This window comes from Tenrec ecaudatus, chromosome 16, assembly GCF_050624435.1.
Source record: "Tenrec ecaudatus isolate mTenEca1 chromosome 16, mTenEca1.hap1, whole genome shotgun sequence".
NCBI classification, from domain to species: domain Eukaryota; kingdom Metazoa; phylum Chordata; class Mammalia; order Afrosoricida; family Tenrecidae; genus Tenrec; species Tenrec ecaudatus.
In genome coordinates this window covers 106,254,273-106,275,991 of record NC_134545.1, presented here as the reverse complement: position 1 = coordinate 106,275,991, position 21,719 = coordinate 106,254,273, and the positions used below count along the sequence as shown (strand labels likewise).

At 51.4% G+C, this 21,719-nt stretch overlaps 1 protein-coding gene across 1 annotated transcript in view; it reads left to right on the top strand.

Moving 5' to 3' along the window:
- The window catches only part of CPXM2 (carboxypeptidase X, M14 family member 2), a 104,853-nt gene that overhangs the window by 82,354 nt on the left and 780 nt on the right, over positions 1-21,719 (top strand). Inside the window, exons 8-13 of the mRNA XM_075533481.1 lie at positions 577-700; positions 1,916-2,112; positions 3,550-3,729; positions 6,406-6,703; positions 10,122-10,261; positions 11,743-11,842. Of these exons, the coding sequence (XP_075389596.1) occupies positions 577-700; positions 1,916-2,112; positions 3,550-3,729; positions 6,406-6,703; positions 10,122-10,261; positions 11,743-11,842 (1,039 nt within the window). The remainder of the gene's footprint in view (positions 1-576; positions 701-1,915; positions 2,113-3,549; positions 3,730-6,405; positions 6,704-10,121; positions 10,262-11,742; positions 11,843-21,719) is intronic.

Sequence of the window (21,719 nt, the reverse complement as noted above, 5' to 3'; positions counted from 1 at the left end):
TCCAAGGCCGCGCGTCTCAATCCTACCCTATCCTCGGCTTCCCAAGGAGCCTTCCCAGGTCGTGCTGCCTCATTTACCCTCCTTGTTTACGTTAAAGGCTGAGGAAGGACTTTGTTGGGTAGGGTTGAGACATGGAGGACCACAAAGCCTTGTCATAGCTAAGCTTCTGAAGCCTCCAGAGAACCAGTTTCCCCCTTTGGGTGTGGAGCATGCGTTTTCTAAAGCCAGTAGGAAAGTTCGAATCCTTAAATCCACCTCATCACCCAGTGTATTCCCACTCTTTGAGACCGCAAGGACAGTCCCGGGCCTTCCCTCTTTACAGAAGCAGACGGCCGTGCAGCCTTGGGCACTCAGAGCTGGAGGGGGCTGGGGAGGACAGGGCAGGGAGTGCTCCGGCCAGGGTGTCTTCTTAAAGGAAATGACAATAGGAAGGAAGGGTGGGTGCTATCCTCGGGGAGGGGGCACAGGCAGGCATTCCCCATGGGCTGCTTGGGGCAGGGGCTGTAGGGGAAGAGCAGAGGTGGGCTTGCTTGGTAAGCATTTTTTGTGAGAACTTTGCACTCCCTTGTGTTCCAGCTGATGAAGGTCGTGAATGAAATGTGCCCCAATATTTCGAGAATTTACAACATTGGCAAGAGCCACCAGGGCCTGAAGCTGTATGCTGTGGAGATCTCCGATCACCCCGGGGAGCATGAAGTCGGTGAGGGATGCGCTCCCGGGTGCCTCGGGTGCTGGATTCCTGAAAGGACAGGGAGGTGACTGTGCACTCTGAGCACATTTGCCCAGTTGGGCCTCAGCGGTCCATGTGACAGCTCCTACGGAGATGCTTCTGCAGCTCTGGGAGCTGTGGACACTCCTCTGGGGACAGCATGGTGGAACGACTGAGAACGGAAGTGGCCTTTTCTCTCCACAGAGACCACCCTCTCCATCTCTGAGGCTAATCCTGAAAGTGAAAAGACAAAAAGTGGCTGGGGACCCATTAGAGTCTAGGCCCCACCCCAGGACAAAATTCTGGGCTTGAAGAAAATTATGAACAGCTCAAGGTCAAGGGTGGAAGCCTCCTTCCTTTATTTCTCTAGTTGAGCATTTCCATCCCAAACGGAATATTTCCTGCCGTTGGCTACTTCTCATTCAGTCTACCCCCAAACCCATCGGAGGGACTTTCAGGGGAGAAGCCCATGACCGTCTCGTTCCTTTTCCCGGACGAACATTCTGAGGGGCCTCCTGGTATGCTCAGGAGTCCACTGAGCTGGTGTGGATTTGTCCTTTGGAAAATCCAGGGACTGTTTAGTAATCCACTGGCATTCGAAGGCATAGATTTGTCTGATTCATTCCACTCAAACCTCCCTCCGGGTCTCAAGGGCCCTCTCGGGAGCTCCTTTTAAAAGGTGAGAGAGCTTTGTCTGCGGGTACCAAGTTCCTCAAAAGCAGGCAGCTGCTTTGCCTGCGAGCTGGGACGCTCATGCCTGGCGCAGATAAACCCCGGTGTTTCCAGAGCTGGCCTTGGAAGGAGGGGAATATTCAAAGACATGATGCCCAGCCATCGCTCATTTGCCCCATGGGCTAGTCTCTGCTTTCTGCGTGGACTATTCTGGGGGCCTTTGCCATGTGTAACAGGCAGCTGGCTCCAGAAAAGGAATTGCCCTCCAACAGAGCAAGATAATGGCTAGTGCTTTGCTCGGACCTTTTCCAGGATGAGCAGACGTTTCTCTCTGTTCTTGCTAAATAAGAAACCCTTTGTTACCCTCTGGCTGGTGTCATCCCACATTCTCTGGAATGCAGGAGCGATGCGGGATGTTCATTTGTAGAGGAGAGAGGGTGGCCTGGTGCCTATGGATCATTGGGGCTTTTGCCCCTGCCGTTGTCGTTTCTGTGAGCACCCAGTGAGAGCTGTGTCTCCCCCCTCTGAGCGCAGGGGAGCCCGAGTTCCACTACATTGCCGGGGCCCACGGCAACGAGGTGCTGGGCCGAGAGCTGCTGCTGCTGCTGCTGCAGTTTCTGTGCCAGGAGTACTTGGCTGGCCACGAGCGCATCGTCCGCCTGGTGGAGGAGACCCGCATTCACATCCTGCCCTCCCTCAACCCCGACGGCTACGAGAAGGCCTACGAAGGGGTAAGGACTTCCCTCTGATCCTGATCCCTAAGACCCTCCGCTGGGAAATGCCCTGGGATAGACTCCGGAGGCAGGAAGCACCAACCCCCAGATAGGAGGCCAACCCAAACTCAAGGCCATCGATTGGTGCTGACACATACCGTTAGGTGTCTCAGGTGGGAAATACCTGGGATCTTGGCTTCACATGAGAACGAATTCATACCGAAGCTTAGTTTGTGATCCAAGTGGGTTCTCAGAAAGGCTAGAAGATGGTTCAGGCTTTACCATGAACTGAACACAAGCATCCTCAGGCCACTGCACACCCGCACAAGCAGCCTGAGGCCAGGGAGGGAGAGACCGAGGAGCAGCTGGAAAAAGAGGCTGGTGGTCTCCAGGTTCCGGCTTTTAGGGCTTTCTGCAGGTGGCGTGGTCAACGGTACTGGTTGACCCCATTGGCTGGATTAAGCTCACTTAGCCTAGTTTGGGCCCACCCAGGTATACCGCCTCTGTGGCTTAAGGGCCTGAATGTGGAGCATGCTCAGTAGACACACCTGGCCCCTGCTCTGGCTACCCAACAATATGACCCGAGAGGACATTGTAGAACTGGCCCCTGGGGGTTTCAGAGACTGTAACTCTTTACAGGGGTAGAAAGCCTCTTCTTTCTCGGATGGCTTGGCTGGTGGTTTCACACTGCTGACCTCGTGGCTAGCAGCTGGACGCTTCACCCACCACCTACCAGGGCTCTTAGCTAAAACAATAACTCAAAACTCAACTCAATGCCATCGAGTCAGGTCATCTCATAGTGACCCTATAGAACAAGGTAAAACCGCCCCTTTGTATTTCCAAGACTAGAACTGTTTATGGGATTAGAAAACCTCTTCTTTTTGCCCTGATGGACTCTTAGAGTCTTACATAACTACCCAGTGTAGAGGGGAATAGGGAAAAGGGGTCAGAAGAGACCACCTAATTTTTCAGCACTTCCCTGGGGTCGGCACGGTTCTCTGCACTCCCACTCTGTGGCCATCAGACTCCTCCGTCCCTTACTCACCAAATCTTAATCGCCGAGGGGCTTCAAAATGTTTGTAGGACCATGGAATGGGAAGAATGGAATGCCCCACAAACTTTTCAATTCTCGCCTCCAGAGGCCCTTTTTAGCCAAAGGGCTTCTGGTTTCTCAGAATTGTGATTGGTGAGTGCCTTTGAGTTGATTCCAACCCACAGACCATCCATGTGATCAAGTCGAACTGACTGGTAGGACCTTTACAGAACCGGATCATGAGTCTTTGCTCCCACAGAGAGAGAAAGCGGGTGACTTTGAACCGCCAAACTCTTGCTGAGCCGCTGAACACTTAGCCATTGTCATACCCCGTTGGCGATGTTGTGGGTGGGTCTCTGGTGTTGAGTGCTGACTACCTGCAGGCTGTGGGCCCCTCACAGTCTGGTCTGATTGTCTCCCAGGGCTCAGAGCTAGGAGGCTGGTCCCTGGGGCGTTGGACTCACGAGGGAATCGACATCAACAACAACTTCCCCGACTTAAACACACTGCTCTGGGAAGCGGAGGACCGAGCCAGCATGCCCCGGAGGGTGCCCAATCACTACATCCCCATCCCAGAGTGGTTTCTGTCCGAAAATGCCACGGTGAGTGTGGAAGTGCCCCACAAGAGCGCCCGTGGTGACGGCGCAGGACGCGGCCCAAGCCACTCTGCTTTCCTGTGGGCTGCGGAAGGTGGGAGCCACGTTAGACAATAACCGCCTTCTAAAGTGTGGTTCAGGAAGGGGCTTCATAGAAGAGAGAGCTTTGGGGTATATTTTGTTATCACTTTATAGTACTTCAAAAACAGAAAAATTCTGCACTGAGCCACTGTCCGGGCTCAGCCAAGCCATGACTGTGAGGACAGCGTAGGCCCTGCCGGTGGTGTTTCCTGTGGCTGTTCAGGGGGACTGGGAGTCAGAACCAGCTTGGCGTCACCTAGCAACACCTAACAACAGAAGCAGCATCAGTACCTCACGATCGCCAGTGCCACTGTGCTGCGACGATTCGGAGCACCCATGGGCTGCTGGAGATAGTTTTATTTGAATAAGTCCCCCGAGATTATTATGTGGGTGTGATGTTTCCCCAAGCTTCTCAGGTCTTCTTTCACAGAGTGTGTTGTAGAAAGGATAACTCACAGCCAGGCCTTTTAGTGCCTCCTCTGCCCATGAGAACCGCCATCCCGACCCTGGCGTTGATCTGACATGCCTCTCAGGATGCCTGCCTTGGTTGCTAGACAAGGTAGGATTAGGTTCCTCTGCGCGTGACTGGGGAGAAAGATGGGCCTTTCTACACCTGTAGGAATTACAATCTCAGAAACCCACAGGGCCAGTTCTACCCTGTGCTATGGGGTTGCTGTAAGTCAGTGTCAACTAAATGCCATTGAGTGAGTGAGTGAGTGAGTGAGTGAGTGAGTGAGTGAGTGAGTGACAAAAATGAGATTGGCTTATCAAGGTCGAAGGAGCCCTGATGGCTTAATGGTGATTAAGCACTTGGCTGCGAAGTTAAAGGTCAGTGATCTGAACCCACTTTATGGCTCAGGGGATAACCACGCAGTATCTGCTTCCATAAAGGATTATAGCCTTAAAGCCCTCTGGGGAAGTTCTACTCTGCCCTAATTGGTCGCTCCGAGTTGAATCAACTTGATGACAATTGGCTCTTTTTGGGAGGGCAACAACGCTGGAGGCAGATGCCACATGACTGGCCACAGAGAAGCCCCACAGTCTTCAGATACCCAGGATTCACCCATTGCCCTGCCTCTACCATATTAGCACAGGACTTCCATCCTCAAGGTCAAATCCAAGATGGTCATTGGTATGTCAGCTGTTGTAGCTAGAACAACAACAATAAAAAGAGAAAATCAGTGCTTTTTAAAAATCCTCTTCTGAGGCCATTCAAATCCCCCCCAATAAGTCTTCCTGGGGTCCCTCCACCACAGTTGTGCTCAATCTCAGCGACCAGTCGAGTCACCAGCTCCTGTTGTATTTGTTGTGAGCGGTCTAGTAGTCTCCAGCTCCCGGCTTCCTGCGGAGCACAGCAGAGCTGCCCCCTCGGGTCTCCTCGGCCAGGAGCCCTGCAGGAGGACCTCGCCAGGTCTTCTCTCCTCAGAGCCACCAGTGGGTTTAAACCACCAACTTCTGGGTTTGCAGCCAAGGGCTTAACTGTGGTGCCAACAAGATTCCTTCATGACATTTTAGGGGTTGAAATGCTATGTTTTAGACAAGTACATTAAAAACAACAACAACAACCATTGACCAAATTGAGAAGTCAGACAATACACAAGTGTGAGAGAGGACATGGTTGGTGCACACTCTACCCTGAAGCCACAGTGTAAGTTAGCACAAAGCAGGAGAACCATTGATTTCCTTGGAAGGTGGAACATATACATGTATGTGTGTGTATTTATATTTATGTATAGAATGTATGTGCATATTATACCGATGTGTGTGTCTCTATGCGTGTGTGTCTAACTCTTCTGACCAAGCAAATTCCATTCATTTCTGATGATACAGGCAAGTTACAGCTGTAGAGGATAGTACAAGAAAATTAAAAGCAATATTGTTCATTCTAGCACAATGCTAAAAGAGATCTAGATGGTCATCATTCTGAGAACAGGTAAAGGACGGTCATGCTCAGTCTTCAGTGAAAGGAACGGAACTAAAGTTGGATGCGCCAACATGGATGGATCTCAGAAACATAAAAATTGAGGAGGAAAACGAGTTGTTTCAGGACATTGAAATAATTCTGCATAATACTGTCTTGATGGACACCTGCACTCATAACTTTGTGAAAACCAAAGGCCAGTACTTCACCCAGAGTGCACCTAGTGTGACTATGGACTACAGTTAAGAGTAACGTTTTAGTCTTGACTGGTCCATTGCAACGAGTACACTACATGCCTGCAAGATACTCATAACAGGACAAACCATGCAGTTGGGGGAGGAGGGGACAGGAGAATACTTGTGAGTTCGCCACAGTTTTTATGTAAACCTAAGCCTATTCTTAATAATAAAGTGTTTTTAAGAACAGCAACCCCAAACAACAGCAGCAAACATGGAGACAATGGTTGCTGCCCCCTTCTTTAGCTCAAAAGAAAGTCACATCTAAGGGATCATGCTCCTCTTTTGAACCCGCCATCTCCACACAGTCTAGTTCTCCCAGGGCAGATGGTGAGGCTCTGGATTTCCTGAGGACTATTCCATAAAACGGTTGTTTTCTCATGGCCCCTCCTGTGGCAGCTGGGGCTGCGTTCATCGGTGGGTCCCACATGTGCATGTTCACAGGTGGCGGCGGAGACGAGGGCTGTCATCGCCTGGATGGAGAAGATCCCCTTTGTGCTGGGCGGCAACCTGCAGGGCGGAGAGCTGGTGGTGGCATACCCCTACGACATGGTGCGGTCAATGTGGAAGACCCAGGAGCACACCCCCACACCCGACGACCACGTGCTCCGCTGGCTGGCCTACTCCTACGCTTCCACCCACCGCCTCATGACGGACGCTCGGAGGAGGGTCTGCCACACGGAAGACTTCCAGAAGGAAGACGGGACGGTCAACGGGGCTTCTTGGCACACTGTGGCTGGAAGTAAGTCTCCATCTGCCCCGCTTTTCCTTACAGACCACCTGATCCATGATCCGTGATCCATGATGGGGACTGCCAGGACAGGGAGGAGCCCACCCCTCTTTACTACGGTCCTGGCGCTGCCAGCGCAAAATCCTCCATCGTAGGAGCTTCGAATCTTGGGAACTTACTCCCTCGCATTTCTGGAGACTTGGCGTTCCAGTTCCGGAGGAGCGGGGCCATGCTCCCCCCAAAGACTTTTCTATCCTCTAGGAGCTGCCAGCAACACTTAGCACACCTTCCCTCTGTCTCCACATGGCCAGCTTTGCTTGCTTTCCAAGTCTCCTTCCCCTTATACGGACATTATGGATTGAGGGCTCCCCTAGTTCCTTAACTTGATGACAGCTGCAAAGACCCTATTTCCAAACCAGGCCACACACACCAGTCCTACAGATGAGGACTTCCACCTAGCTGTTCAGGGGCCACCGTGTAACCCACCACACCCTCTTTTGTCATGAGGATCACTGTTCTTGTTAAGTAATAGCAGGGTGGGTGCCGTACGCTGATGCTGTGCTGAGCCCTGGGTGGCGTACATTTCATTTCGTCCTTACCACCATCTTTGAGGTCCTGTGCTACGATGCACTCCCACTTGATGAAGTGGGAAGAGGTCTGCCCAAGAAAGGGCTGAGTAGAAATCTGGTAGACTCCCCGGGCTGCTCTTAGTCACTGAACTGTTCTCACACTTATAGGGTCCAACATGGGTAAAATAGGAGTTAGCGGAAATGTTGGACCGAAAAACAAACCCTATGGCAGGACATTCCCAAAGGACAGAGAGGGCTGGAGCCCATCAGGTTAGGGGGACATCCTGGGATGGAAACCTGCAGAGAGGACTGGCCTTTGGTCTGGGCCCAGCTGTGGTGTGTCCTGATAGCCGGATATGCGGTGAGACCATTTCACACACGGCCCTGTCGCCTAGAGTCCAGCCGACTGAGCCTCCCTGTGTCTCACTGTGCGCACTGTGGGGAGTCCATGCAGCAGAGGCCCCATTACAGATTCAGGATCTTTCATGGTGGCCCTCAGAGAGGTCCCTGTAAGCCCATGACTTGGGGTGAGCAATTCATTTCCTGTTTTGGGGTGGTCCCCAACCCAGGGCTCCTAGAGGAGGAGGGAGAGGGTGTCGGAGTCCTGAGGTGAGGACCCCTGATGGGCAGAGTGTGGCCAACAACCCTGGTGGCACAGAGGGTAAGCACTCAGCTAGGTTTGTCGAGCAGCACGCTCAGTCCGCGTCCATCGTGGAGGCTGGAGCGGTTCTGCTCTGCCCTCTAATCGCCGCGGGTCACAATCGATTTCAACGCAAGTATTGCAAGAACCCGGATGTGATGCTCCTTGCTTCTCCTGGCTTTACGTGAAGGTTAGTCCAGCCAATGATAGATTGGAAAAATTTCCACAGCAGACTAACAGGATCGCAAATCCTACTCCTTCACTTGGTGGCTGCATGACCCCCAAGGATGACCCCCAAGGATGACCTCTCCAAACTTCCATTTATTTCAATTCGTAAAATGAAATGATGATGGTGATGATGATATTCCCTCCCTCTGGGGTTGTTGTGAGAATTCCATAACATGGCGAACGTGTGTACCCTCGGAAGTGCTTTCACACAGGTAGTGCATGTGTTCTGTTAGTTTGCCAACCATGCCCTCCTCCAAAGAAATATTTTCATCAGCATGATATGCTGATGAAACTTTTTTCACAGCAGCCCCCCCCCCATTGGCATAGTATGCTTGTATAGCGCCCGTGTTTTATTTGCATAACAATATGGTGCCTGGTGATGAAGCCCTCCCGTCACCTGCCTTCTCCGGTTTTCAGAAGCCTGTTGGCCACGCGGCCTCTTGGATGCACACGTTCCGTTTCTTTTTCCCATGACACAATTAACCCGCATGCTATTTCACTTTGCCCAGGCTCCAGCCTTCCTCTCTTGCTCAGACATGCTTCCTGTCCTGGGGGCAGACGAAGAACAGTAGCAGGAGCCTTTGTTGCTGTGCCATCTGAACCCGTGGGCAGGCAAATGGCCCAGCAAACAGAGGCGTTGTAGCTGCCCCTGTGATGGAACACACGTCCCTTTCTGTCAGGAAAATTCCCTACTGACTTTTCAACGTCAACGGCATGACCTACCCAAACCATTGAGTGGCGCACCTCCATGGACTTGGTAAGGCTGCCGTGATTAAACTGGACACGAACCCAGCTGGATCATCCGTGCCTGGTCAATACTAATGCTTTCCAAAGTCCACGGCCACATAAGCCCACCTTCTCCTGTCTCCCCTGCTTCCTGGGGCTAGGTGGCTGTCAGTCCCTTTCACCGTGCTTCTCCTTGGGGGCGTCCGGAAGTCTGCTGTGGCTTTTCTTTGCAGATGATGGTCCTTTCTCACCTGCCTCCCCATTCCCCACCCCCACATTGCTTCCTGCCCACATTTCTTTCTCACTAACCAGCAGAGTGCAGGTGGAGGTTGGTTAATGGAGAGTGGTGCCACTTACCACAAGACTCCATAAATCCCAGCATTTGTCCTGTGCGCCTTTCAAGTCCGATTGGCAAAAAATTTAAATATGGAAAAAGAACAAAGAAAACCCCTAAATCATTGTTGCTAGGTGATATTGAGCCAGTTCTGACGGATAGGTCCTATTGACAGCGGAAGGAAACAACTGTGCCAGCCTCCCAATTGTTGTTTGTGGCCACGTTTGCAGCCGTTGTGTCGCTGCATCTCACCCAGGGCCTCTCTTCTTTTTGCTGCCCCTCCACTTCACCAAGGGGGATGTCCTTCTCCAGGGGCTGGCCTCTCCTGCTAGCAGGTCCAAAGTATGTGAGACAAAGTCTCGCCATCCTCACCGCTAAGGAACATTCTGGATGTACTTCCTCCAAGACAGGTGTGTTTTTTCTTTTGGCAGCCCGTGGCCCTTCAAGATTCTTCACCAACACCTTGCTGTAAGTCAGAATTGACTTTGTGGTGGAGGCTTGGGTATAGCTGAGTTCAGCATAGTTACAGGCGAAAACTTAGTTACATGTTTCAAATCCATAGTGTCCGGGATGCTTCTAGAAACCGTGTGTGAACTGGAATTTCATACCATACATTCAACCGCTTCCCTGGAAAGCACTTTGTTCAGTGAGCAAGACATGCGAGGTGTCCTTGTCTGCGTTCCCCAAACCACTCCTGCCGGGATGGCTCAGGGCTGGCTGCTGCCACACCCACCCCACCACGTCTGCGTTAGCATCGCTTGCGGAGCACATACCAGAGGCCTTTAGAAAGTTCGTGGGGAAAATTCCATGACCTTCTCATGCCATTTTTCAGTGAACTTTTGAAGACCCCCCTCCTCCACACGGTCACCTCTGCGGTGTCTTGTGGGCATCTTGGCGTGTTGTCTCAGCAGTTGTCCTTGGTTGGTTTGGCAGGCCTGAATGATTTCAGCTACCTGCACACAAACTGCTTCGAGCTGTCCATCTACGTGGGCTGTGACAAGTACCCGCATGAGAGCGAGCTGCCGGAGGAGTGGGAGAATAATCGGGAATCCCTGATCGTGTTCATGGAGCAGGTACAGTGAGGGAGAAGAAGCGCTGACGGCAGGGGGGCTTGCTAAGGTGGCTGGAGACAGGAGACTTCAAAAGGGCTTCCGCCTTGTGTCAGCAGGTTAAGTTCCACCCCCACACCCACCTCTGCCCTCCTGAGCAGTGCAGGTAGGGACCCTTCTTTGTTCTTACTGAAATTAGAGCCCCAGGAAGTGAGCTGGGCCATTCCTCATAGTTTGCGGCAACTGGAACTGGTCCCAAGGACCCTTGGATGCTGCCCTGCAAGGGTTGGGGGTGGGCAGCTGCCCCACTTGGTACTGGTGGGAAAACAAACAAACCCATCCAGGGGTCCTGCAGGCCTCCTGGGAGTCAGGTGAGTTCTGGGAGCATTTCTAACAAGGTACACTGAGTTCTGCTGTGCAGGGTGATACAGCATCACCTGCACCGTGGACCTGTCCAGAGCATCCTTGATTAAACTGGCTGCGTTAGTCTGGATAGACTAGAGAAACAAATTCATAGACACACTCATATGTGTATAAGAAAGAGCTTTATACACAAGAGCAATTGAATATTGTGAAAACATCCCAGTCCGGTCCAGATCAAGTCCATAAGTCCTATATTAGCCCAATCCATAAAATCCTCTTCAGACTCATGAAACACATGCAATGATGCCGAATGCAGGATGATCACAGGCCAGTGGGTGGGAAGTCTTGTGGAACCAGTGGTGCTGTAAGCCTCTCAGCACTGGCAGGGGTCTCCATGTGGCTTCTCTAGCTCAGGACACTAGTGTAGTTCCATGTGTCTTGTCAGTAGAGTCTCTCAGGGAGTGAGTGTGTGTCCTGCTTCCAACGAGCTATTTTATCTTCTTAGCACCTCCAAATGAGGCCATGAAGCTGTGATCTGATTGACAGGCTAGACTCCACCCCTTCACTCTTAAGCCTCAAATTTCCAACAGATTATGTAACCACCACACCAGCTCAGGCTAAGATGAGCCAAGTGCAATCCATGCCCCTGTAAAGAGCAGACTAATGGACATCAGAGGACTGGACAAAAACTCGTTTCCAGCCCCAGGCTCTTGTTGTTGCTGGGCAGGCATAGCTCAGCTACCCTCCTTCCCAGCTGTCACAGGAAGGGGAGAAACATGGTGCAGGGGCAGTTCTCCTGTCTTGTAGGGTCGCTGAAACTAGAATGACTGGGTGAGGATGGGATCGGGTTGAGTTTGGTCTCATCCTTTAAAAAAATCAAATGCCTTCTTTCGTGCATGGGTTTTGATGAGCCATCTCAGATCTTCATCTGTTTAACCCCCTGGGATATTTTTGTTTAACTCCATGGAAGAACCCAAAAGGAAAAACCAAAGTCAATGCGCCCAATCCTCATGGAATGGCCAGCCTTTTGTGCTACAGTGGTGGGGTGAGCTTTCCAGGTGGGGCCTGGGGTGACACTGGGCTCAGAGCTGTCCCCAGAGCTGGCTACCATCTCACCTGCTGCTTCTCACACTCCCTGACAGGTTCATCGCGGCATCAAAGGCATCGTGAGAGATTCACTTGGGAGAGGGATTCCAAATGCCATTATCTCCGTAGAAGGTGTCAACCACGACATCCGAACAGGTAAACGGCATGCACGCTGTCAACCGCGACTCTGTAAGAAGTAGGTTCATGTAAGAAGTGTGTTCGTGGGTTAGGGTCATGGGTGGAGTGCTAGCGGCTGCTTAGGCAGAGCTGGCTTGACAGTGTCTCCAGTTTCCTCTACTTCCCCTGGGAGACCTCTAGAAGTAAGAGCTTTCAGGCTGTCCTTTCTACTCCTCTTGCCCCTTTCCTGGGCTGGGTTTGGAGCAGCTGGTTACTGTCTGGGTGCAGTGGAAATTTCTAGAAGCGGGAGAGGCAGCTCTTTCTACAGTGTTGTTACGATGCAGGAAACGTAGGTCCCTACACGTGGCAGGGTGAGAAGCTGTAAGTAATGCTGGTACAGGGCAATGTTGGCAGATGGAGGCCTGGGGCAGTGGGTTGGGGTAGAGAGCAAAAATCCCGGTGAACCAGTCCAAGAAGTGGACAGGCCACAGGCAATGACTGAAGGTGATGTTTCGGAAGAATTCATCATCTATAATGGGTAAGTGTCATGGGCTTTAGGTGCCATTGAGTTGATTTTGGCTCGCGGGGATGCTGTGTACAGTAGCCTGTGAAACACTGCCTGGTCCCGCCCCCTCCCAATTATCATTATGCTCGAGCCCATGGTTGCAGCCACTGTGTCAGCCCATCTCGCCGACGGTCTACACCTTTTCTCGTTGACTCTCTACCAAGCATGACGTCACTCTCCAGAGAATGGCCCCTCCTGACAGCCTGTTCAAAGTGTGTGAGGCGAAGTCCTGCCAGCCTCGTCTCTAAGGAGCATTCTGGCTGTACTTCTGCCAAGATCACTGTGTTTGGTCTTCTTGGTACTTTGACTCTTCTCTGCCAACACGGTCCTTCTTGCTGGTCTTCCTTATTCATTGCCCAGCTTTCACGTGCATAGGAGATGATTGAAAATATCATGGCTTAGGTCAGGGGGACCTTAGTCCTCAAAGTGATGTATTTGTTCTTTAACACGTAAAAGAGTTGTGTGCAGCCCAATATTATACGTCAACTGATTTCTTAGCTGCTGCTTAAGTTCTTTCTATCTTTAAAAAAATCATTTTAAAACTCTTTAAACCAGGAGTCCTCAAACTTTTTAAACAGGGGGCCAGTTCATGGGCCCTCAGACCCGTTGGAGGGCTGGACTATAGTTTAAAAAAGAACTGTGAACAAATTCCTATGCACACTGCACATATCTTATTTTGAAGTAAAAAACCAAATGGAGCAAAAACACCCGGCGGGCCTGATAAATGTTCTTGGTAGATCACATGTGGCCCGTGGGCCATAGTTTGAGAACCCCTGCTTTAAACCATATAACTCTTATCACAATCCATCCATCCATCCATCCATCCATCCATCCATCCATCCATCCATCCATTGTGTCAAGCACATTTGTGCATTTGTTGCCATCACCATTCTCAAAACATTTGCTTTCTACTTGAGCCCTTGGTATCAGCTCCTCATGCCCCCACCCATGAACCCTTGATAATTTATAAATTATTATTTTGTCATGTATTACACTGTCTGAAATCTCCCTTCACTCATTTTCAGTTGTCCATCCCCCAGGGAGGGGGTTATATGTAGATCCTTGTAATTACTTCCCCCTTTCCACCCCACCCTCCCTTAACCCTCCCAGTATCGCCACTCTCACCAGTGGCCCCGGATTCCCTGTGTTTCCAGTTCCTATCTGCACCAGTGTGCATCCTCTGGTCTAGCCAGATTTTTAAGGTAGAATTGGGATCATGATAGTTGGGGGGTGGGGGGAGGAAGCATTTAAGAACTAGAGGAAAGTTGTATGTGTCATTGTTGCTACACTCCACACTGACTGACTCATCTCCTCCCCATGACCCTTCTGTAAGGGGATGTCCAGTTGCCTATATATGGCTCTTGAATTCCCCAATCTGCACTCCCCCGCATTCACAATGATTTGATTTTTCGTTCTTTGATGCCTGATACCTAATCCCTTTGACACCTCGTGATCTCACAGGCTGGTGTGCTTCTTCCATGTGGGCTTTGTTGCTTCTGAGCCAGATGCCTGCTTATTTACCTTTAAGCCTTTAAGACCCCAGACACTATATCTTTTGATAGCCGGGCACCATCAGCTTTCTTCACCACATTTGCTTATGCACCTGCTTTTTCTTCAGCGATCTTGTTGGGAAAGTGGCTACTTAAGTTCTTGACTGCTGTTTCCATGAGAGTTAATCGTGGATCCAAGTAAAATGAAGTCCCTGACAACTTAATTTTTCTCAATTTATGGGTGGAAAAGCATCCTCTTCCTCCTGCTACTCCTATTCCTCATCATAGCAATGTGATCTGACATTGTTTTGGGTGTGTTCCATATGACAGACACTGTTTCACAGTAACTTCTCATGTAAAAGCAGTTGTTCCTTACGGAAGTTCCATTTCTCGATACTCTTGCACCCAAGGCCCCCGGGGTGAAGCAAATAGCACACACATGGCTACTAATCCAAAGGTTGGCGATTCCCATCTACTCAGATGTGCCTCAAGTATCAAAGGCCTGGTGACCTCTTCCCATAAAGTCAGCCACTGACAGCCCTGTGGAGCACAGCTCTGTTCCAATACCTGCGGGGTCCCCGGGGTTGTCACTGACTCGACAGCAAGTGGTGCTGTGAGCCATCCTTGAAGACAAGCAGGAGCCACAGTGAGACCTGAGCCAGGGCGACCGAGCTCCCTCCCTCCCTGCTGCCCTCAGGAGCCCCTTTGTCATCCGAGAACATTCTGCTAAGTGTTCTCACGCCTTTGCCACTCCAGTTCCCCCAAGGAGACTGGACAGGAGGCCTCACCAGCAGAAGTCCTGTCTGCCTGAGGAAATGGAGACCCTTGGACGGTGCCGGATGGCCTGGTCTGGAAGGCCATTACGATGTAGATAGATTAAATTAGCTGAGACCCTACACACTGCTTTGTAAAACCTCAAATCTCACTCTTCCCGCTGGGTTATCCATTTTGTGACAACTGTATTGTCTGAATGTTCCTGCCTCTCCTCCTTGAGGATCTCATAGCCAGTGACCAGGAGATGTCACACTGCATAGCACGGCACTTGTATATTGAGGCCCCTCTCAGGCATCCATCCATCTCTCCATCCATCCATTCACCTACCCACCCACTCATCAACCAGTCATTCATTCATCCACCCAACTTCCCGCCAATCCATCCATCCATCCATTCATCCATCATGCACTCATTAATTCATCTGATTACTCAGTTATTGTGGGCCAAGTGGAGCCCTGGTGGTGTAGTGGTTCTGTGTTGGGCTGCTCACTTCAAGGCCAGCAGTTTGAAATCACCGGCTCCTCCAAGGAAGAAAGACGCAACTTTCTACTCCCGTAAACCGTTAGAGTCGTGAAAACGCACGGGGCAGTTCTGTCCTGTCTTATCGGGTCGCTACGAGTCAGCATCGACTGCATGGCACTGGGGGTGGAGTCTGGAGTGGCCAGAGCCTCTGCGGGTGCAGAAGATCTTGATGGGTGAGCAGCAAGGCTGTCTGGCTTGGTGCTTCCTTTGTCAACACTGCTTCTGGGTGACTTTGAAATAAAGGAATTCAAGAAAGAGCCTGGAACATTCCTTGGATTTGCAATGTGAGAAAACATTTTTTTCCCCTAACGGAATGGGAACTTAAAAAGGACCCTGGGGAGCTGTAAGTGGAGCTAGAATCCGTTGCCTAATGGGCCCTGCCTGTCAGGCCCCTGGAAGCGAGGCGGAAACTGTTTTGGCGAGCTAATGGCAAGTGCATTTCTCTCTCCCTTGACTATTTTTTTCGTTATAAATAATTCCCCAGCATATTCACATGACAAATGGATTCCGTACTTCATGCGTGCCTCTCTGTTTTATAGGCTCCAGCATCCAGAGTGCAACACAAACTCAGAATTTGTCTTAATTTCTGTCTGAAGTTCATGTGATATGACAAGCTTTATTTCGGAAGGGATTTTGCATAACAGAAGCAGTAAGTGGGACCCCTCCGGGGACACTGGTGAGCTCGAATGCTTTACAAACACGTGTGAGCGCACTGGCCCAGCACCAAGCTCAGGGCCCCCCGTGACTCCTCTTTGTTCGGAGAACACGAACCTGACCTTCTGTCTGCAGATGCCCAGAGGTGCCCCTGCCTGCGTGTCTGCTTCCTGCCATGCTCCACGGAACACTCGCCCCTGAGGCCAAGCTGTGGCGCAGCAGGACAGTGGCCCAGCATGACGCCCCCACACTTCATGGGATGAAGTCTCTCCGGTTCCCCTGGAATCGGGAGAACATCAGGCTAAAGAGGAGCCGCCAAGCAGGGGCCTCCCAGAGAGAAGGCACCCTGCCTCAGGCAAGGGACTCGGTGTCCGGAAATGGACATTTCTAAACTGCAGGAATGGTTCCTCACTCAACTCTCAGCCCCAACATCAGTAGGGGGTCCCAACGCACCCAAAGTGCATCAGCAGAAAGGCCTGGCGATCTGGCCACAGATTTGCCAAGCCCATGGAACAATTCTGCGCTGCCCCCACGGATGTCACCATGAGTCGCCGCTTGGGACACAACTTCAAAGTCAGCCCCCCTACTCTGATGCATGGATGCTAAGCCAAGGCCCAATCATGTCACCCGTCCTGTGGAGACATGTTAGGGAGCACGCACGGTGTGGCAGGCTAGGAGTCCTAGCAATCTGGGGGTGGCCTCTGCCTTCTGGGAGTGTCTGTGTGAAGGAGGCCTGTGAGTCAGTCACTGCAGACCACCCCGCCCCAGCCCCCACATCAAAACCCACGCTCACTGCCGTCAAGCTGATTCCAACTCAGAGCACCCCCATAGGACGGGGCTGCTCTGCCCCCGTGAGCATCTGAGCCAGTAACTCCCTCCTGGGATCCAGGAAGGAAGACATTAGGGGACGCACTGGGAGAGGGGGGTCACATGGGACAGCTGAGCAAAGCTCCGTGCAGAGGCGATGACGACTTAGCTGCCGGCACTGGAAGGAGGAGCATGGGGCGGCCTGCAGGAGCGTAGCATTTCAGCTGGAGGGAACAGTGACTTGGAAAGAGCCTCGGAGGCAGAAGGGTGTATGCAGAAAAGGGGCCCCAGGGTGCAATGATGTGGGAGGTACGAGGGGGTCAAAGCACAGGGGCCCTGGCCCCCCATCACAAGTTTGAAGTTGCTGGAACACCATCTCTCAGCACCTGCTTGTCCGTCCTAGTCATGTGCAGGTAGAACTTTTCTCCTAAGACGTTCTCCTAAGAGCATCAGAGGAGGCAAGGCAGTGTGCCTTGAAATGACAGCAGCTCCTGGCGTTAAAAAGAAGCTCAGAGAAAGGCTAGGCCTGGGAACCAAACCCTCATTCCGAGTTGTCCAAGGATGGAGGGGAGTTAGGGAACAGCAGCAGGAACCGCATATGCAAAAGCCTGGAGGTCTGAGAGTGTGTGTGGTTCAGGCACACAGCCTCCCCCACGGAGTTCAGAAGTGGCCGGGAGAAGGGTCTGAGACGTGGTCAGGGAGGGCAGGAATGGAGGGTAGATTGACCCATGGAGATGTGGGTTTGGTTGTTCAATGACTATACCTCAAGGGCATGGTCCATAGTCAAGGGCGCCATGGTTCAGACACAGGGGGAGGCAGGAAAAAGGATCAGGGAGGAAAGATGTCTCTATTTCCTGCGGTCACTGTGGCAACGAGAGCGCAAGTGGATGGCTTTCCCTCACTCACTGCCGCTGAGTCCATTCTGACAGCAACCCTACAGGGCCGGGTAGAACTTTCTGAGATTGTAACTCTTTACAGGTGTAGAAAGTCTCTTCTATCTCCGGCATGCATGGCTCTAGTGGGCATTTATTTTCTCACAGTCCAGGAGGTCAGCAGTCTGAATCCAGGACACCAGCTCTCTGGGAGGCTCTTCTTGTCCCTCCTCGGTGGCAATTCTTGCCTCAGCATTTCTCAATTCCTTAGCCCTCTCCATGTGGCATCTGTCTCCCTCCCCCCGTGCCAGCTTGCTTCTCTGGGCCTTACACTGATGGGTTCATTGGTTGTGTTGCAGTGGCTTGTGTGTCACTGTGACGCTGCAGGCTGCACACTGAAATGCCCACAGGGCCGCCCGTGGTAGACAGGGGAGCTTCCAGACTCAGACAGGCTGGGGACCTTCTTAGTCAGAAACAGAGCAGACCCAAACAAAACGGCCACCTAAAACCTGAGAAGTAGTGATAGGAACATGCACTGATGTCGTGCCAGCAGATGAGTCCCTCAGGTCAGCAGGTGCTCCAAATACGACCGGGGAAGAGCTGCCTCGTCAAAGTCGAGCCGACCCCGAGGACATGAACCGAGTTCATTTGCTGATGTCGCACAGTTCACAAAGAGAGGGAACCGCTGCACACACTCGTCAGTCGTCGGGAAGTGTGGAATGCAAAACAAAAAATGGGGGAATACCGAATGATGCAGGAAGCGCCGGGGAAGAAAAGGATGGAAGGAATCCGCAGTCACTGGACCAAAAACAACCAGTCAGCATTTCGCCATTTCGGGAGGCAGCATGTGACTGGGTGCAGCGGGGCTGAAGGAAGACAGACGTCTAAGCTGCACCAAGGGCGCTGGTGACAAGCAAATCGCCAGAAATCGATGCAAGATCAACTGAGATGGAGCAACAAATGAACGCAAGCTTTCGTTTCACTGTGCCGAGAAAATTTGGAAGACAATACCTAATTTACTGACATCCCTTTTGTGTCCATTCCAGAGAAAAGAGGTCAAATGGAATTCAGAAATGATCAAACAATACCATTAATAGTGCATACAAGTTTTGCTGAAGAGAATTAAAAAAAATGATTACAGCATTACATAGACAGGGAACTGCCAGAAATTCAAACTGGATTCCAAAGAGGGTGTGCAACAAGGAATATCACTGCTGGGGTCAGATGGATCCTGGCTGAAAGTAGAGAATTCCAGAAAGATGTTTACCTCTGTCTTATTGATTCTACAAAGGCACTCAACTGTGTGGCTCATAAGAAACTATGGGTAGCTTTGAGAAGAGTGGGAATTCCGGACTGTTGAATTGTGCTCAAGTGGAATCTATAGCTAACCCAAGAGGCAGTCATTCAAGCAGAACGAAGGGATAGTGCATGGTGGAAGACCTGGAAAGGTGTGAGGGTCGCATCCTTTCACCATCCTCATTCGATTTGCATGCGGAGCAAATCACCGGAGAAGCCGGGCTATCTGAAGAAGGCGGAGGCAGCAGGATTGGAGGAAGACTCACTAACCACCCGTGACACACAGCTGACACATTTTGTGTGGGGTTTGCTTGTTTGTTATTGCTAAAAGCAAAGAGGACTTGAAACACTTACTGATGGGGAATCGACTATAAAACCTTCCGTGGGGATTATACCTCACAATAAAGATACAAGAATCCTCACAGCCGGAGAAATGGCATCCCAATAAATGGAGAAATGGTTGCAATTGTTAAGCCCTTTGTTTTAGTTGGATCCACCGTCAAGGCCCATGAAAGCATTCATCCATAAAAACAACATGCTGCAAACTACCTCTTTAAAGCGTTAGGAAGCAAATACGTCACCTTGAACACTAAGGTGCACATGACCCGCCCGTGCTATCTTCCATTGGCTCCTGTACATGCATATACAGCCGGCCAGTGAACCAGACAAGACCAGATCCTTTGAATCACGGAGTTGGTGCGGGATCTTGCATATACTGTGCACTGCAAGAGAATGAGTAGATCTGTCTTGGAAGAACTACGGCCAGACTGTTCCTTAAAGCAAGGACAGCGGGACGCCATCTCATACACTTAGGCAGGTCATCCATAGTTCCCAGAGAAGGGTGTCATGCACAGTAAAACACAAGGTCAGCTACAAGGACAAATGCCCTTTATGAAATGGCTCCATCCAGCGGCACAGCCAGAGACTCACTCAGAACCAGGATGGGGAGGATGGTGCCAGGACCAGGCTGGGTTTTGTCTTCTTGTACCAGGAGACTTCAAAAAGTTGGTGGGAACCTAGAATGAAAAGATAAGGGAATTTCCCCCACAAATTTTTGAGGCCCCCTCTCATAAGAAAATGAACAAGAACAACTTTGTGTCTTGTCCACATTTTTTTTTGAGGTCTCAAAGTCATTAGGTTTAAGCTACACCGATACATACACCCTACCAGACTAACATAACAGACAGTCCTGTTCCCTAGTGGGACTGCATCCATAGGTGTAGGAGTTAGGATTCCGTTCTATTTAGGAGTCTGTGTGTGTGTGTGGGGGGGGGGTCACACAGTTTAATCCACAACAGTAAGCTTTGTACATGTGGTGGAGCTCACAAAGGCACCTTTTGGATCCCGCATGCTGGGAGTCGTCATTGATCGAAGATTTCTTTCACTCCATTTCAGCTTGGTGAGCACTTGCCTTGGGGAGGACTTGGGCTGACCCTTCCTGGTTCTCCGTGCTCCCTGAGGATGGTGCTTCCAGAGGCGGGTGGAGGACTCTTGCGTCACAACTTCCTTCACTCTGATGTTTTGGGAGCAAGCACCCCGGTTAGTGGAAGTATAGAATGGTCAACTCTCCTGCCAGTAAGAGATTTGGTTTCATACTTACTCATCGGCTTGATAGGATTCAGAATTGACTCGTTGGCATTGGGTGGTTGTTAGGGTGCCATTGAGTCGGTTCTGACCCCTGGGGCATATCTCCAAGAGAAGAAAACCCTGCCCATTCATTCCTCCTTCATGCTCACAATTATTTCCTTGGAGCCTGTGGGTGCTGCCACGGTGTCGATCCATCTCCTCGACGGACTTTCTCTTTTTCACCGCCCTTTCACTTAATCAAGCATGATGTCTTTCTCCCGCTAACACGTCCAAAGCACACAAGGCACAGTCTCCCCGTCCTAGCTGCTGGAGAGCATTCGGCTGTACTTCTTCCGAGACCGAGGTGTTTGCTCTCCGGCAGCCCCTGGTGTTGTCAGTATTCTTCGACAAGGCCATGAGTCAAAGGCGCCCATTCTTCCTGGGCCATCTTTATTCATTGTCCAGCCTCACATGCCTGTGAGGCCACTGACAACGGCTATGGCTGGGGCCAGACTCACCTTGGTTCTTACAGCGACAGACATGCATCACTTGAAAGAGGTCTTGGGCAGCAGATTTGCCCAGTGCAATATGTCATCCGATTTCTTAACTGCTGCTTCCACGGTTGAGCGCTGGTTACAGATCTGAGCAAAATCAAGTCCTTGATGATCTCAGTCTTCTCTCTGGCTGTCATGGTACCACCCCCCCCCCCAGTTCTGAGGACTTGGGGTTCCTTCCACTGAGTGGCAATCCACACCAAAGGCCAAGTTGGTCTTCATCGGCAAGCTTCAAGTCCTCCTCGCTTCCAGCGAGCAAGGTTGTGTCATCTGCGTATCGCAGGTCATTAGTAAGCCGTTCTCTAATCCTGCTGGGTGCTCATTGCTCAGCGGAACTGACCTTCACTGCTGGCCTGTCATGACACTGAAGATGAAGACACAGGCTCTGAACACAAGGTCTAAGGCCGTGGAAATTGGTGGCAGTAGTGGCTCAGTGGTAGCAAGCTCACCTCTCAGGTGGGAGAACCAGGGTCGGTTCCTGGCCAGGCCACCTCGTGCATAGCCACCTCCCCCTGTTCGTGGAGGCTGGTGATCAGCGACGGTGCTGACCAGGCTTCAGCGAGTTTCTAGACGAGAGCCTGAGAAGAAAGACCTGCTGCTCTATTTCCGAAACCTCAGCCAACGAGGACCCACCGCCTTGGGGGCAGTGCAGGCCAGGGCCGCATCCATGTCATTGGCAGTGGCCTTCAGCCAGGGCTGACTAGCTGTTGGATACAGCCTCCGAGCGAGCTGGGTGTCTGGCAGGTAGGTTCCACGACCCTCGTAGATGTGCTGAAGCATCTACGTGTATCTTCTCCTGTGTTTCCATCACTCTTG